Source organism: Ailuropoda melanoleuca, chromosome 8 (genome assembly GCF_002007445.2).
Source record: "Ailuropoda melanoleuca isolate Jingjing chromosome 8, ASM200744v2, whole genome shotgun sequence".
In the NCBI taxonomy this organism is placed as follows: Eukaryota; Metazoa; Chordata; class Mammalia; order Carnivora; family Ursidae; genus Ailuropoda; species Ailuropoda melanoleuca.
In genome coordinates this window covers 60,147,435-60,166,145 of record NC_048225.1, presented here as the reverse complement: position 1 = coordinate 60,166,145, position 18,711 = coordinate 60,147,435, and the positions used below count along the sequence as shown (strand labels likewise).

The window sequence follows — 18,711 nt, the reverse complement described above, 5'->3', positions numbered from 1 at the left end:
CTGCCTCAATGTTAATACTGTGCTAAGGGAAAATGGCAATCTTAGATTGCCCCCCAGTATCCTGTCCTTTAAGTCTACTTTAAGTTATAAAAATTCCTTTGGAAACTTCTTTTACCTTTATTCCCCACTCCCGCAAGATATATGCTAGCAATCATTCTCCAAGCATACGGCCCACTGATATACATCTGAAGGGTCTCATGACTGAGTTTTTACCAAACAGTAATAAATGAACTTTTCCTAACAATAGCTAGCCCCGTCAAGATCCTGGAAACCTTGTTTCCAAAATACCTGGGATGCTTATGCTCTCCCTAACTCCCTCCCAACTTTAAGGTATATAATGGGCCACTACTCATGACCCCAGTGCAGCTTTTTCTGCTCATGGGTCCCGTCCCCGTGCTTTAATAAAACCACCTTTTGCACTAAAGACATCTCAAGAATTCTTTCTTGGCCACCCGCTTCAAACCCTAATGTCCTTCCCACATAAGGAGGACCAGGCTAAAGCACAGAAAAGACTGGGTGAGGGGGATGGGAGGAAATTAGAGGACTGTGGTGTCCTGCAACTTAGACAACACATACTATCTGTCTCACACAGACACATTCTGAAGTTTTTAGCATATGCACAACCACATACAAAGAGAATGTGTGAACACACATTCACAGTAAAAACAAACTTGTGCACGTTAGCACAGGCTGCAAAAAATAAAATAAAATAAAAAACACAGTACCATCCTTTTTCTGGCAACTTAGGCAGAGAGTGTTCTTTCCTTACAAACATCTCCTTAGTTTGGCCAAGAGTCAGCAACAACGGAGCCACATGGTTGACAGTGTCTCTGAGCCTTTGCCAGCTTTCTGTGCTTAGAATGTTTTCCTCTCTCTCCTTTTTCAGTCTGTTTCCTCCAGCTTGGATTTTACTTCCTAATTGGAAGCCAGCCATAACCTCCAATGCCTTGTGATTCCCAAAGCAATCACCTCTTTACTCGTGGTCCCCTCCAGTAGGTTCTGAGGACTTCTTGCTTAGCATACTGCTGGCATTTGGTAAATATTACTCTACTCAAATGAGTAAACTCTTCCGCCTTTCCTCAAAAGATTTGGAGCCCCACAGTTTATCAGACGTCGCAATAACTTAGCTGCATTTAGGACTTCACCATTTGGTCTGTTAAAGAACAAAATTCAACTGAGTAAATATGAAGATCTAATTGGCTTTGTTAAAGAATTCATGAGTTGGGCAGCACCCCATCTAGCAAGGACATATGCCCCCAGGAGTTGTATAAAATGGAAGGTCTTCATAGGGAAGGGGGGACAAGTTACCGGTGAAATATAAGGATTATTTCAGGCCAGGACATGTCCTTTTGGAGGGAGGAGAAAGAAATGGCAGGGTTTTTCATCATGCAGATTGCCTCAAGAAATTTCAGATTTGACTGTTAAAGGTGACATTCCTGGGAGAGGCTGAAACTAATTAAAAGTTGGGGCAGGCGCAAATGAATCCATTTTGGGCCTTTTTATCAGGTCCCAACCTACCCCTCTAACCTTAATTCTGGATACATCTCTGCATCCTCTAAACTTCCACCACTCTGGAGTAGCTGGGATTTCCCTTCAATCTGTATCAGAAACCAGGCAACATCCTACCTCCATGTCTCACCATCCAAGTTCAACCAGTCTCTGCACCCTCCTGAGTCTGCCTTGTAACAGCCTCTTCAAATGGAATCTTGTCACCTTCCCCACTGCCATTGTCTTCTGAGCAATCAGTGGCCCTCTGACTTGTCTTCCTGCCTCCTGTTTCTCTCCCTTCCCATCCTTCCTCTATACTACCAGGTGACCTTCCTGAAATCCCTAATTATCTAGTGCCTTCCCACTTCTAGAATAAAATCCTATGGAGACCTGAGGGCCCTTATGGTCTGCCTCGTGCATTAGCCTCTTCAGGTTCTGAAAAGGTTAAGCCTTTTTTAATGTGTTTTCTCTGCCCCATTTATTCTTTCCTAATTTCCTTGTTACAAATAAAGACCAGCTCAAGTATCATGTCCTGTGTAGAATCTTCCCAGGCTGCCTATGACAGAGCTGGTCAATCCTTGTAATATGCTCCTATTAAGCTCATTTTCGCTCTATTAATTACTTCATTGGGCCACTAAACTGTAGCAGAGGGCTAGAGAAAAAAAAAAAATCCAGACCCTAATTAAAACCGTTTCATCACTTACTAGTTGTGTTTCCTACCTTAAGTAATGTACTCAATTTCTCTGAGCGCAGCTCCCTCTGTACTATGAGCTGACCAACAGGTACTCAGGTAAGTGCTAGATCCAGCACTCATTTTCTACCATTTTGCAACTAATCATTTACTTTTGTTCCCCACCAAAATGTGACAAGGCCAGGAACATGGAATGCACATTATTCACCTAGTGCTGGCATGATATTTGACAAATACTAAAATCTTAACGCTATGGGAGTATACAGTGAATACACAGCAAATGGTGTTAGTGTGCACAGGGTTACTACCCACTATCAGTGTGTCATTGAGATACTTGCAGAGACTCATTGCCACTTGGCATCGATCAACCAACTGGGTCAAGTGGTCCAGAATCAGTGTTCTTACAGGGTGAAGCCCACAGGCTCAGTATACTGGAGGATGCATTCCTGTGGCATCGATCTGTTCTCTCATGAGTCAATGTGTACTTCTAGAATCCAGATGTCCAAGGGCTCAGGGTACTTTATTTTAGGGTTAGGCCATCCACTGAGGATTCTAATTTCAAAATGCTCATGATCTCACTGTAAATTGGAAGGGATTTACAGGGAAGTAAAAGGGAAGGTACGGGAATATGCCATTTATGCCTATGACACTAACGTTCTCTATCAAAGCAACCATTAGAATGAAGCTCATTGACACTGGGTAAACTAGTATCCAACAACTTCAGTGGGGAAGAGGGATTGAGAAATGGAGGGGTTTTTAGGGTGGAAAGGACTAATTAGTTTGGGGTGGCTAAGGTCTGCGGAATGTTTGGACACGATTTTGGGGATACAGAAGATGGGTTACCTTTCAGATGACCAACAGCAACACCCTGAAAGGCACTTCTTTCAGAAACTTCGCAGAGGTCTCCCTAAGCTATTCTGGTGCTGACAAGCCTGCGTCAACCATTCTCTTGCTAGTTGTCCTTTGCACCATGTCTCTTCACTGTGTCCAGGCCACAGACCACCTCTGCTTCGCTCAGCTTATTCTCACTCCCAGGAATACCACCTTGCCATCTTTGAGGTTCCATCCCCAGAGTCTACGTTTACCTCCTCAGTGAAAATCTTCTGGGCCTGTGTAGGTTTATCATCTCGATTCTAGAAGAAATGCTTTTGGCTGCCCTCGGCTTGAAGACAGCACACTTCTTAAGAGATGATATTTCTTTTGTCCCCTGTTCTATGCTTCTGAGGGTCAAAGGAACCAGGCTCTGAGCAGCCTCTAGGGAAAGAGGAAGGGTTAGATTTGCACTGTGACTTTAATATGCACTGTCTCCTGAGACTAGTCTTTTTTATTCAACATTTTATCCTGCTAACAGTTGCAGGACAACTTTCTGTGTCCATGTTTTAGTTGTGTCTCCTGCAAACAAAGTATGGCTGGGGTTTGTTTTGCTGTGAAATTCAATCCTTTTTGTTTTTTTCCCCATTAGTTTAATCCTTTTTACATTTATTGTAGTTACTATATCTGGACTTACTTTTGCCAAATTTATTAATGCTTTTACCCACTTTTTTCATGCTTTCTCATTTCTCGATTTTAAAAAATTTCTTTCCTTTTTCTTATTCCATTATTTCCTATCACTTTCCCTTGGAGGTTATATATATGTTTTTAGCGATCAACCTTGCAATTTTAGCATGCGTATTTAAAAAAACTAAAGTTGGTATTAAACCACCCACCCAAAAAACAGAACACAAACATTTGAACTCTGATCAACCCTCTTCTCATTGTGATGCTGTTTTTAACCTCACAGTTTGGCATCTTTTATCATCTCATGTATCTATGTTTGCCTACATGTAAAAAAGTATCATTACTATACGTATCTTCCTAAGGTTACATATTAGAATCAGAACTGGGATCCAGGATGGGGTTCATAGGTTTCTTATTACCTTTGAACTGCACTCAGCTTTAGACCTAACAGCTACCACTTCCTATAATATGCTTACTCTTACCAGGCACTATTGTCTGCACATTAACCTGATATTCATTACTTCATCAAATTCACACAACACTCTAATGGGCTATGTATTATTATGATCTGCATCTTATGACCCCCAGATTTGTCTTTCCTAAGATTATAGGTCTCAGAAACAGAATCAGGATCCAGGCTTTTTTGATACCCACTTGACTTCATTCACCTTTTCACTCCAATATGTAACCAACCCTCAGTTCCTGAATAATGTCCCATTTTTTTCTCAACCTAAGACATCTCACCGTGCTCAGGCAGAACCAGGATATCAGATGAAAAGGCTGTTTGAGGTTACCTCTATCCTACAAAATCCCCGGGAAACGTCATCTAGTCTTTGCTTAGATTCTGCCGCTGGCAGATCTCAACATAACCCAAGGGTGGTCTCAAGTTACATATACTACCATATACATATACTACCCAAGAAATTTGGAGTTTGGGGGAAATCTCTTTTATCTACAGATCCTAAATTTTGCCTCCCCAAACCACAGTGCAAATAGCTCTTGAAATAACTATTCAAGCAGTTTACGACTCTGACCACACTCTCTACTCTTTCAGTTCAGATTAAGTATCCAATTCTCTTGAATTATTTCCCCTCCATGGAGTCTCATTTTTACTTCCTGTGGAAACCACAAGACTGATCAAGAAATGGCTCAGAGTACTGTCAGTGTTCACCTTTCCAGACTGAAAGCCAAAAGAAAAATTTGGTAAAGTGCAGTTAATTCTCAGAAGACTGTCTTTCCACCAGCATGTACTCACGGGTCCCAGGACTGAGATTTGTGCCCACTCCCTTCTTTCCTCTCCACTCACTCACTAGCACATGCTCCAGGTACTCCTAACCACACAGGCAACACTCCATACTGCCATTCATTTAAGGTGCTATGGTTACTTCTACCCAGAGTATTCACTTCCTGGTTTCTGTGTGAGCTCTGCAACAGTTCTTCCCCCCCACTCAGCAGGAAACTCATGTAAGATGAATTCATTTACAAAAGGTGGGCTATATTTATTTAGAGTCACAGGCAGTTGACTGACTCAGTGTGACTCAAACCATAAGAAAACCATTCTACTTCACTCCATTCTGAGTCCTAGGGTGGCCCAGACTGGCAGGAGTGCTGCGTGGGGCCCATTCACAGGTTTACAAGTTTCTCATTGAGGGCAATCTGTGACTGCGTGAGATTGGCCAGGTAGGTCACCATCAGCAGGTCCTGGAAGAGGAAGAAGCCACAATGAGTGAGGGGTTGGGTAGAAAGCAGAAGAAAGTCTGGCATTGGCCAGCTTCATGGTGAACACTGGCTATGAGGACAGTCCTGGATAAATGGCAGCTCAGGAAGAGGCTGGGCAGGAGTCGAAGATGGAAGATAAGACGGAAATGTTTGAGAACACTTTTTTGTCTCTACTGATACGCTAATAAACTTGGGGTGCTTCAGCCAAGATCCATGGGTAGAATATAGAGGGGGGAGCGTCTGTGAACTCAGATGGGGAAAATAAGACATGCAATTTCATTAACCTCTGGATTTAGCATTTTTTCCAACCATGAATCTAGATAACAAGTCACTGTAGTATCAGCAGTACCTGAGATAACGGAATCAAGGAAGAGAAGGTGGGGGCACCTCCAAGCACATATACTATCTCTTCCTTTCTCCCAACCTGGACTGCAAGGGGCCAAAGGCAAAGCCCCTCCTCCTCTGTTCCCCTCCGGGTCATCTCCCCCAACTCCCTTTGCATTTGTGCATGAGCTGAGGTGGGGGAAGACACAAACTCCCAGAAGCCCAGGGACGGCACTCACATTGATGTTGCTGTTGAGCATGGTCTCAAAGTCATCGGGAACTATCTTGGGTACTTGGTTAACCAGACTCATCAAGAAGCGGCCCACAGTATTGTCAGCTGACACCTTTCCAGACTGAGCACCAAACAAAGATTCAATGAGGCACAGTTAATTCTCACCACTGAGGACTGCCATTTCGCCAGCACACCTCTCAGTGATCTCGGAGTGGAGATCTATGCCCTCCACCTTTCTTTCCTTCCCCCTCCTCACCAGCACATCCTCTGCATACTGCAACACTGTGCTTAGAGCATCTTGGATGCGAGCTGATGCCCCTCCTACTTGCTGCAAGTCGCTTGAGAGTCCAATCACCCGGTTGGGGCTAAAACAAGTCTTCATGATCAGGTCAACTGTGGGAGTGGGATGGGGAATAGAAGAGGCACAGAGATTTCAGTCATCCCATCAGGAAGAGATGATCTCTAACCATTCTGCTAACCTTCCCACCTCCCTCTGGACACAGCCAACTTCTCTAAACTCCCCTGCCTGCCATTCTTAGCTTTTCTTCCTCCTGCTAGAGATCAACTTCTGTACCCAGTATGCTAATCACTGGTTTTGCTCTTGTATGAATGGCCACATAGCCTCCAGTGCTGATAATTTATTTCCCACCTCTAATAATTCCACAAATAATTACTGGAAGCCCATTTATAAAGGCGAATGACCTTTATAAACAAACCTCAGATCACTGGTTCCTCTTCAACCCACCCAAGGCTCTCCACTCGTTAGAGAGCGGCAAACCCCTCCCCTGAAAAATGCTAGACCTCAAAAGAGGGTATGGGAAGGTTACTCACCTCCAATGCGTTCAGTGTCATAATATGCATATTTCACTGTCAGAGGTGTGAACATCACCCCCATGGTCCTCCCAGGGACACCCATTAAAGTGCTGGGGAGAGAGAAGTCAAGGTAAACAAATGGACCTGGGAGACAGCTTCCTAGTCTAGGCTGGGAAAGCAGTTATACCAAGGGTACAGGTTCCATGGTTCTGAGATAAGAAGGCTGGAACCATCTATACCTGAGATCTCGTGGGAGCAAGTCACTTTTTTTTTTTTTAATAAAAATTTTTTATTATGTTATGTTAGTCACCATACAGTACATCCCAAGTTTTTGATGTAAAGTTCCATGATTCATTACTTGCATATAACACCCAGTGCATCATGAAATATGTGCCCTCCTTAATACCCATCACCGGCCTATTCCAATCCCCCACCCCTCCCCTTCAAAGCCCTCAGTTTGTTTCCCAGAGTCCATAGTCTCTCATGGTTCATCCCCCCTTCTTTTTACCCCCCCCCTTCTTCTCCTACTGATCTTCCTACTTCTTATGTTCCATAAATGAGTGAAACCATATGATAATTGTCTTTCTCTGCTTGACTTATTTCACTTAGCATTATCTCCTCCAGTCCCATCCATGTTGCTGCAAATGTTGTGAAATCGTTCTTTTTGATGGCTGAGTAATATTCCATTGTATATATGGACCACGTCTTCTTAATCCTCATCTGTTGAAGGGCATCTCGGCTCCTTCCACAATTTGGCTATTGTGGACAATGCTGCTATGAACACTGGGGTGCATATGACCACTTTTTTCCCTCTAGCTCATTCCACACATAAGCCCTGGCCTGCGAGAGGGCACTCACGTTCAGACGTGACCTGGCCCTTCAGAGGACTGCTTCACTCACTGTGCAATCTCAGTAATGAAACAAGACACTGGATTTCCCTGTGGAGCTGGCAGCTCAGATATCCACGCCCATGAAAAGAAGAAACAGGACAGGTCTTCCATGAGACTGAGCCAGCCCTTTATCAGCACTGAAAAAAGCCAATTGACTCTAGCCCACCAAGACTAAATTGGGTGCTATAAGTAATCTCACTAAAGGTGACTGCCTTTACTATGTCAACAATATTACTTTCAACTGGACCACGAACAGTCTGAAATATCTGGAAAGGCTAAGAAATCAGGCAATGACTAAAGCTTAGTGGTACACCAACTAGCCCATAAGCACCTGGCATCCACCACCATTGTTTTTTCTGCATCATGGCTAACTGGTTACATGATGACACACACAAACAGCATAAAGTCAAAGTCAGTAAGATAGGTACTAACGAAGGCCTTCACTCTAACCAGAAAAGATAATCCCTCCAACCCCTCTAGCAGCCCCTTCTTCAGCATGCCACTGTACCATTCCCAACCTCCTCCATCAATGGGCATTGTAACTGCCTGCAAGCTCAGTGTGTCAAAACTATAACGTTATTGTCATCAAAACTGTACTCGACCCTGGGGTAACAGATGTGTTCAAAAAAGGACAGTCATCCTTTAATCCGTACTACCCCAAGTACTGTGTTCAGTTCTCGGGATAATGGCAAACAAAAGGGTGACCTCAGAAAAACAGAACATGGTGAAGGATCGTGATGAAAATAGCACGTAAGAATCAGCTACAGGAGCCGTGAAGAGTTAGTATATAGAAAAGATGACATGGAAAATGTTACGGTTTGTACAAATATCTAAAGGGCTGTCATCTGAAACTGGTTAAGAGCAATGAGTAGAAATCTGGGGTACAACTGGTATCAGTGAGTTTCAGGGACAGATTTTGTTTCAGAGTAAAACCCTTCTAACGATAACTGCTAAGAGCGAGGAATGGGCTTCCTTAGGAGGCAATGAGCTACATACTGAAGGATTAAACCTGCTTTGGGGGGAGGTGGGTGTCACCCAGGCATGGTATGACCTACGCAGCCTTTTATGCCCTTGTGTCCCCAAACACTGGTACCTGACATAGGCCTTGATGCTCATGCGGCCGTTCTGGAGGCTCGTGTCCACGGTGAGGTGAATGGGGTTGGGGGCTTCCCGGCTGTAGTACTCATGGATCAGCACAGAGTGCTCTGTAATGTCATGGCCTGTAGCGTACCTGGAAAACGCACAGTGTGGATTCAGGCCTACATGTGACGTTAAGACCAAACACAATGGTGACATGGGTATCTCTCAGTATCTGACACTCCCATGGTAGTGTTACCCCCCAGTGACACCCCAAATGTAAAAAGAATAAATAACCTGAAAACTGTATCAAATCAAATCAAAGGCTGACTCTCAGAGCTCTTGCAACATTATTAAGTCACCAGCAAGGCAAAAATACTTGCTCAGTAAAAGCTACGTTTCGAAGTAAATATTCTTGGCCTCATGAGACCAGAACTGCCAGCAAACACACTAAATTCGTAGATCCTTGAGGTAATACACTCCCAGTATTCTGTCTCCAAAAGGCAGTATGTCTCATCTGGTGGCAAAAAGCCGGGCAATTACCGAAACTTTCCATCCCCCCACTCCGACTTACCAGCCCAGGATGAGCTCATTTGGTGAGACTTTCTTGTGTAATTCATACATGTTCTTAGCAAATTCCATGTCAACAGCCACCTAAGAAGGCAGGCAGAAAAGGAAGCTAAGAAGCCAGAAGTCCACAGAAAAAAACAGAAGGAAAGGACAAGGAGCCACCCCCAGGAGACAAAAGCGGCCCCACAAGTATGTACGCATAAGAAAAAAGCTCTTTGAACTGCAGAACTTCTAGTTATGAGCTCGACATATTGTGCGGGGGGAGGGGAAGCCTTAAGGAGAGCCTAGCGAATGAACAGCTACAGACCACACAGTGGCAGCTCAAGCTCCCACTCACCTCATCTTCGGACTCGTTGTGCGGCACTGAAAAGCAGTTAGTAACCTCCACTGAATGCTTGTCAACGGTTCCTGTGAGAGAGAATTGTCCAGTGTTATAAAACCCTAGAGCTGTCAACGGCCTCCAACCACTTTCCAAATGCTTTCAGAAGCTTCCTCAATGTCAATGAACAAAAAATTGAACTCATAAGATCCAAGTTCAGCCATGTGCATCAATGGAACCAGGATTCTCCAGAAAACTGAAGGTCTGAAGTGAACTCTTTCCTTTAACCATCAACAAACAGGGTCTGTTCTTCCTTCACAAGCTCTTCTGCTATCTGTTCTTTCCTGCTACCGGTCCTGTGCCAGATCTTCACTCTGTGACCTTCACTTGCCAGCCACTAGATTTTCTCTTATAATTCAATCAGCAAAACTACCTGGAAAATTCTGACAATGTTTCTGTAGGCCACCCATACAGAAGCCTAGCTTCAGAATACAATTTTAGGGAGCTTCACCTGTACCTCCCTTCAGCCATCCAGTCCCATGGTCATAACCTTAATCCCATCATCATCCAGAAAACTTTTACCTGTGAACCTTAAACACCAGTATTAATCTTTTACTACAAGCTTCTATTCTAGTTCTGATACCCTTATTCCCACTACATTTGTTTCTTGACCTAAGACTGCTAGTCCCTTGAGTCCTCCATGTTTCTCTAACCTACTGGCACCACCCACACAAGGCTTCAAGCACTTCCCCTTCTACCACAGGCCACAATGCTGCCACACCTGTGTCTGTTTAATTCCACTTCACTATGGTTTCTGCTCCCGTAGCTGAAACTATGCCTCCAAACCCAGTGGATAAACATGCCTTATCTTATTTGACCTCTCATTGGCATTCAATAAAGCTGACCATTTCAAACTTCTGAAGTTTTCATTCTTCTATAGTTCCATGCCACTACAATACCTTTCAATTCGAGCATTTATCACATTGTATTCTAATTATTTGCATATAGGTAGATCTTCATCTTAAATTTAATGTTAGAGAAGAAGTTGTTTTATCAAACTCTGAATTCTAAATACCTAACAGTTTTATGGTACTTAAAAGGTACCAGTGACTTCATTTAACCAAATTAAGTATGTTCCGTGAACTAATATCTGAGAAAATTTATAAGCTCCTAGTGAGCAGTCTATTTTAATCTTCAGTAAGTTCTGTCTCTGTAAGACCTAGCACTGTACCATGATCCCAGTCTGGAAGAAGGATCTAAAGATCTAGATTATAGTTGGTCTAACTAGGGTCACTACAGTATCTGGGGCACTTAGTGCTCTCCCTGGGTGGAGAACTGTTTCTTTAGTTAAATAGCTCCAGTGAGTTTGAAACATTTGGCAGTGGAGTGAAAAGAGTAAGTTAGCATTTGTCAAGTGCCAACTTAGTGTTGCAAAAATCATTTATAACAGAAGCTGAAAACAAGACACAGTTACAGAATACTATTATATTTTGGGAGGTTAAGAATGGAGGTGAGGGTAGTAGTGTGAGATAAAGGACTGATATTTAACACTTTTCCTGGGATCCTGGAAAATGAGTGGAACTTAAATGAGGGAAACCAGGGAAGGCACTTGTGATAAAGAGAATACAAAGATTTGAGGAAAACCCTGACAATGCCTGGAAGATAATGGAACAACTGAAGTTCCTGTAAAATGCTAAACCTTCAAAGACAGAGAGCAGAAGACTCTGTGTGTGTGTGTGTGTGTGTGTGTGTGTGTGCGCGCGCGCGCACGCACACACACACGTGCGGGTTTTGGAAAGGAGTGTATAGCCCTGTTGTGGTGCAGGACGGCAACCAATAGTGGTTTTGTACCTAATGTGTGTCAGTAGTTAGATGCTTTTGGTAATAATTTAGTTCTTGCAAAGACTAAGTAGCCCCGAAAAGAAATAGACTTTAGGTAATTTGTCCCAAGGCACATGATTAATATTTGGAGAAACCTACCTACAAATCTTGTCCTCTTTGCAACACACCAATTGTCTTCTATGGTGGAAGGACTTTACATATTTAAGAATATGAAAAATGATGAATGAGGCTAGAGTGGATCCACAAAGGTATCTAAAATTGGTGACAAAGATGGAGTGAAAATGACTTTGATGGGATCAGCAGTCCCCAGAGAAAGGGGCATATTATCAATAATCCTTCTTTACTGCCTCTCAGTTTTACAAATTAACATATCAGGGAGACTACAAAAGACCAGGATTAAATGTCTAGGAAAGCAGAATATTATGGAAACCCTGAAGGAGTTTCTGCCCAACTTTGTTTTCATTTACTTGTTGAAGGGGAGGTCTTTTTACAGATGTCCCCACTCCTTTGCCAAATGGTTAAAAACGTCTTTGTAAACACATGAAAAATAAAGACATTTAGTCCGTAGAATGGGGGGGGGGGAGCGAGGTCACGGGGTTTAGGGAGCCAAACGTTTTCGACTTCCTAGTCAGCATCTGAATTCATTTTTCGTAGTTTGCGACTAATCACATTTGACCCGAAATAATACTGGGAAGATTAAAAACAAAATGTAAATCATTCGGCATACAGTATTTACTCAATAACTCACTACTCCTTACGTATTTTATGTCGACCAATGTGACAGCAATCTGGCAGAAAAGTTCAAGTTCCTTAAGGAGATAAATCGCGGCAGGAAGGTGGAATAAAGGAATAGGTAAGAGATCAATGAGGCTGGGACGAGAAGTGAGCAAGATAAAAGGGAGATAGGAGGCAGAAGAGAACGTCAATTCGGTCTAACCACTCACCCAGCAGGGTCCCGATAACTCGCGCAGCGCCCTCGTTGCGTCGCTCGTAGCTGTCCACGATGGAGGCCAAAATGACCGGGTGCAGCCGGACCACACGGCCGCCGGGGAAGGGGCCTGGGAGAGCAGGACCCGGCAGCGACTGCGCCTGAGTCTGCGCTGGGGCTGGCGTTGAGGCCGGGGTCTGGCCCGGAGCCGCAGTCGTGGCCGCTGCAGTCGCCGGGTCTGAGGCTGGAGCCGGCGTTGGAGCTGGGACCGGCGCTGGAGCCGGAGCCGGCGCTGAGGCCGGGGATGGGGATGGAGCGGGGACGGACGCTGGGGCCGCGGCCGGGGCGGCGACTGGAGCTGGAGTGGCGGTAGGGGCACTCGCCGCTGCTGCCGGTGTGGCCATCTTGTCGAGAGAGAGCGAGCTAGGAGCGGAAAAGGGGGAGTTGAAGAATATTAGGAACACGATAGGCTGAATATGCACCACGTGAACTATATCTTTGCGCCTATTGGTTACGGGTGATGCCTCTCAGGGCACTACAAGTTCCTGCTCTGAGTTTGTGCTCTTTGATTTCGGTCCGATGAACACTCAGTGAGAACCGAGTTACATAGTTCCGAACAAACTTGGGACCGCGCGGAGAGAAGAGGACCAATTCCGTCTGCTCAGCTGCCGCCAGATGGACCCAGAGAGCAGAGAATGGGTCGCAGGTCCTCCTTTCAGACTTCAAAGGGATGGTGAATGTTAAAGTGCCTTTTAAAGGCACTTCTTGACAGCGTCATAAGATGTCAGTGCGGTGGCTTATTCATTCACCAGTTTGAATATGTGCCAGACGCTGTTTTAGGCGCTTGGACTATATATCAATGAACAAAACAAGGATCGTTGTCCTCGAAAAATTCACAAACTAGTGGAGAGAGACAAATGGATACATTATGTAATATGTTAGAAGGTGATGAGTGCTATGAAAAAGGAGAAATTAGCGGGGAATGAGGGGGAATCAGGAGTTAGGGTAGGTAATAACGAGAATGTGAGATCTCAGTGGATTTAAGGAGGAGAGGGAGCTGGCTATATTGGGGGGGCAGCCTCCAGGTAGAGGGATCAGCCAGTGCAAAGGCTTTAAGGCAGGAGCAGGCCTGGAGTGTGTGACGAGGCTATTTGGTGGCTGGAGTGTTAAGATCATGGCAGGAAAGAGCAGGAGATGGACCTTTGAAGAGGGGTTGTGGAGCAGATCATTAAGGACGTCCTAAGCCATGGTATGGACTTTGACTTTTAGTCTGAGGGAGGTGGGGAACCATTGCAGGGTTTGGAGCAGGGGAAAGTCATGATCTGTCTGAGTTTTAAAAGGATCACTCTGCTTTGAGAAGAATAGAATGGGCCGGGGTGGGGTGGTTGCTGAGGAGAGGAGATGAGAGAGAAAGAGCAGGGAGACTTGTTAAGGAGATGAGCAGGTAACCAAGGGAGAGGTGATGGGGGAGGGCACCAGACCAGCAGTAGCAGCGGAAGTGGTGAGAAGTGGGTAGAACAGGGATACCTTTAGAGACAACAGGATTTTCTGAGAAAATGTATGTGAGGTGTGAAATGGAGGAATCAAAGATGAGCCCAATTGTGTGTGTGTGTGTGTGCTGAACTAGAATGAAGAAGTTGTCATCAATTGAGACAGTGAAAGCTGCAAGTGGAGCAATTTTTTTGGAAAAGATCCTAAGTTCAATTTTGGAGATGTCACTCTTGAGATGTTTATTAGACATCCAAGCAGAATTATAGAGTGGTCAGGTGGAGATGCTAGTCTGCACTTTGGGAAAGGTTTCAATGAGTGACCCTCTGTAAAGCTCTTAGCTTTACGGTGTGCCTGATACACAGCAGCTATTCTATGCAGTAGCTAGTTCACTGCTGTGTATTGGAAGGAGCTCTGACTCTAACATACTACGTAACTTTGAGCAATCTATAATTTTTTCTGAGTCTCAGTTTCCTTCTTGGTACAGTGGGAATGATAATATCTGCCTGTCAGGAAACTAATCAACTCCCTTAATTAGGTCAAGTCCTGGCATCTAGTTGGCAAGGTGGGTAGGTGAGGTTGGACTTCTTAGCCCTGATAAGAATTCACGTGTGAGGACAGTTAGTTTGAACTGATGGCAGAGAGTGCTGGGTACTCTCTCAAGAGAGTTGGTGGGAAGGAGAGGAGACATTTAAGGCAGTAGCAGGGGGAAAAGTAGGACTGAGAAGGGGACATTAAGGCTGCAAGGGTGGGGTTCAGTCCTTGCGTGGTGGAAGAGAGACCAAGAGTGAGCCATCAAAGGCATTGGTCGATTATGGGGGGGGCCCAGCTGAGTCTGGAGACCTCAAGGATCTGGTCAGCGTTTGTATTTTTCCCCAGCCATATAGCTAAGAGGCAGGTGGGGAGAGATCATTGGCATGGTCTCCCTGGGGATGCTGACCAGCCAGGACAAGGCAATACATACATCCAGGATGCTGGCTTTCCAATCACTAACAGGGATCCAGGCAGGCTGAATGCTATAAACAGACACTCTGAGGTCTAGGTTCATGAGGAAAGGGCAGAAGGCATGGGGAGAGAGAAGATGAGCTATCCCCTTGAATATGGGAAAAGCGTTGTGCACATGGTACATTGGTCAGGATTCTCCAGAGGAACCATGTGTATATTAAATATACATATATTTAAATAAGGAATTGGCTCACGTGATTATGGAAGCTGAGAAGTCCCAAGATCTTTAGTCAGCAACCTGGACACCTAAGAGAGCCAATAAGTAGTTCTAGTCCAAAAGCAGGCTGACTCAAGACCCAAGAAGAGACTATGTTTCAGTTTGAGACTGAAGGCTAGAAAAGACCAGTGTCCTGCTCAAGCAGACAGGAGGTGGAGTTCCCTCTTGCTCCAGGTGGGGACAAGCTCTTTGTTCTATGTAGGCCCTCAAGTGATTGGATGAGGCCCACCCCCATTAGGGATGGCAATCTGCTTTATTCAGTCTATCAATTTAAATGTTCAGCTTATCCAAAAGCACCTTCACAGATACACCTAGAATAATGTTTGACCAAATATCTGGAGATCCTGTTCCCTAGTCAAATTAACACAGAAAAGTCACCATCACACCTGGGATCCTGGCTCTCCTGAGCAGTATGCTTGAAAAGATGAAGGTCATAGCTACAGGCTCATGTTAAAATTAGGGCCTGTATCTTTATAAACCCATCCCATCTCTTCAATGACCAGCTGGAGTGAAGGGAGCTCTGAGTACAGCTCCAACTATGGGAGGGCCACGAGGGGGAGCCCTAGGCTCTCTCAGCGCTGCAAGTGGGACTTGAGGCTTTCTTGGTGGGGCAGGGCCGTGCGGGAACCCTACCTGGGTAGCCAACCACTGGCCCTTCTGCAGATGAGGTTCCGGCACAGGCAGGCTTGTAGGCTGCCTCCTACAGTTTGTCTCTGCGCACTGCCAGCAGGTTTCAGGAAGTTCTGCACCTTATCGGGGCTCCACTAGTGCAGGGACACTCCTCTGCTATGCTGGGATTTGCACAGGGGGCCTCTGTCTGAAAGCCCTTCCGGGCTGGGGTGGCGAAGAACAGCTGCCACACAGTTGAAAGGCAGCAGCGTCACAGACCTGAAGCCTCAGACCTGCGTGCTGAATGCTCACCTGCACTGGACTGGATGTGGCCATCTCCCGACCCTGCAGGACGCTGGCTTAGAGTGTGCTGCTCTGAGAGTGGGGTGGGACTTTTCGGGTGCCCACGGACCACATTCGTTAGTGGAGGTTCTTCTGACACTTGATGTCTCCCAGATGGAAGGAACTTAGTGCTCTTTTTTCTGTCATTTTCTATCTTCTATCTTTTTTCTATCTTTGGTTCATGACACTTTGGCTCATTCATGAACTTCTTTTTTTGTTTCATTCGTTCACTCATTATTTAAAAAAATTTTTTAAAAAGATTTTATATATTTACTTGAGAGAGAGAGAGTGAGAGAGAGTGAGCACGAGCTGGGGAGGGGCAGAGGCAGAGGGAGAAGCAGACTCCCCGCTGAGCGCGGAGTCCGATGCCGATGCCGATATGCCGATGCCGGGCTCCATCCCAGGACCCTGAGATCAAGACCTGAACCAAAGGCAGAAGCTTAACTGACTGAGCCACCCAGGCGCCCCTCACTCATTATTTTTTAAATAACATAATGAACAGGACTTATTATCCAAACCAAGGGTTAGAACATTATCAACGGTGGTATTATGAATTAATATTATATATTAGAATATATATTAGAATATGAATTTATTAGAAAAGAATTAGATACAATAGAATTTATTATGCAAATTAGAATATTATAACTGATATTATTATTATGAGTATTAGAATATTATCATTCAGTGGTATGCTAGTAAGTGTTTAACAAGCAGCTCCCTGAAAAAAAAATGGCCCTAGTTTTGGCATTGGCCAATTTCTACAGTACAAATACTCCTACCATGACTGACTTCGAGTTACTAGCAATGTAATAACTGGCTCTCAAAATCCCTGAAAATGTAACGACTGGCCTTTATTTATTTTTTTAATAATATTTTTTTATTATGTTAGTCACCATACGTACATCCCTAGTTTTTGATGTAAAGTTCGATGCTTCATTAGTTGCGTATAACACCCAGTGCACCATGCAATACGTGCCCTCCTTACTACCCATCACCAGTCTATCCCCTTCCCCCACCCCCCTCCCCTCCGAAGCCCTCAGTTTGTTTCTCAGAGTCCACAGTCTTAGAAGATGCTCTTACTCATCCTTCATAAAGAGTATAGGGACCACCAGACAGGAGTACCCTCGTCCAAACACAAAACCCGTAGACCTGCGCTGCTCCGCTGACGACCCTGTCACTTCCTCAGGCATGGATGGACATGTTCCCTCCATCCTCCTGTCAAAGGCCAATCTTCTGCCTTTGCTTTGAGTCCTACCTCAATCCACAGCCCAATTCTCTTCCCCTTGTACTTCCCTCTCGTCTGCGTTTCTAACCCAATCCCTCTGTTGGATGATTTTTATCAGCTTTCAAATCCTTCCCACCCTCTCCCATGTTAAAACAAACAAGACCTTCTCTTGGCCCCACATTCCCTCATCTTGTCAGGACCTCTCAGTTCCTTTTGTTGCCAAGCTTCCTGAAAGATATGTCTATACACATTATTTTCTTTCTTTCTTTCCTCCTCTCCTCTCCTTTCTTTCCCCCTTCCTCTCTTTTTCTTGCTTCCTCTCTTTTTCTTTCTTTCTTTCATATTGAGGTTTAGTTGATGTACAACATCGTATTAATTTCAGGTGTACAACATTATGATTCAATATGTTTATATTGTGAAATGATCACCACAATAAATCTAGTTAACATCCGTCATCATACATAGTTCCAGAAACTTTTTTGTGATGAGAAATTTCAAGATTGACTCTTAGCAACTTTCAAATATGCAATACACTATTACTATCTCCACTTCTTTATCCCCTATTCTTCCTTCGATAATTTTTTTTGTAAGTAATATATGCTCATAGTTTAAAAGGTCAATTAACATTAAAAAGCTTATGCTCCAAATCCAATACTTTCCTGGTCCGCCTCCCCAACCCCCACACTGCTACGTCCAGTCTCTCTTCTCTGAAGCAGCTGGTTATATATTTAAACTGTTCCTTCTTGCATCTCTGCACTTCTAAATAATACATGTCTACTGCTACCTTTTTTTTTTATAAAGATTTTATTTTTATTTATTTGACAGAGATAGAGACAGCCAGCGAGAGAGGGAACACAAGCAGGGGGAGTGGGAGAGGAAGAAGCAGGCTCATAGCAGAGGAGCCTGATGTGGGGCTCGATACCATAACACCGGGATCACGCCCTGAGCCGAAGACAGACGCTTAACCGCTGTGCCACCCAGGCGCCCCATACTGCTACCTTTTGACTCATCAATTTTATGCATTATCTGTTGACTTCCTTGCCAGAACACTCCAGAACATTCCACCACTGTCCTTTCAATATGGTTACATTATACACTTTAGTTAGATCACTATTCAATTGTTCTGTTATTATTTCTATGCAAACATTATTCACACCTGAGTATTGTAGTTTACTCTTAGTAAACTTCTGTCTTTCTTGTTTTTTGTTTTTCTTAGAACTAGTGATTTTTAAATTTTATCCATCGGTCTAGTTTTCTTGGTACTTAATGTTAGTTTCTCCATACCTTCTCGTAGCCTCTCAGTAGGGTCTTCCAGAGGGCCTGGCAGCATCAGTTAGCTGTCAGTTCTTTTCTTCCCTTGGAGATGGTCTGAGCATCCCATTCTTCTCAGTCAGGGCTTCTATCCTGTCGCAGCGCTCTAGGCCCTCTGACC

General features: G+C 44.4%; 1 protein-coding gene across 1 annotated transcript; it reads right to left on the bottom strand.

Moving 5' to 3' along the window:
* Positions 1–5,150: 5,150 nt before the first annotated feature.
* On the bottom strand, positions 5,151–12,826 carry EIF3F (eukaryotic translation initiation factor 3 subunit F). The gene is made up of 8 exons (XM_011220920.3): positions 12,407–12,826; positions 9,639–9,709; positions 9,306–9,385; positions 8,748–8,885; positions 6,783–6,874; positions 6,208–6,344; positions 5,959–6,072; positions 5,151–5,377 (listed from the first exon to the last, which is right to left on the bottom strand). Exons 1-8 carry the CDS (start codon positions 12,792–12,794, stop codon positions 5,300–5,302), a joined length of 1,098 nt encoding a protein of 365 aa, XP_011219222.2. The 5' UTR covers positions 12,795–12,826; the 3' UTR covers positions 5,151–5,299.
* Positions 12,827–18,711: the final 5,885 nt, after the last annotated feature.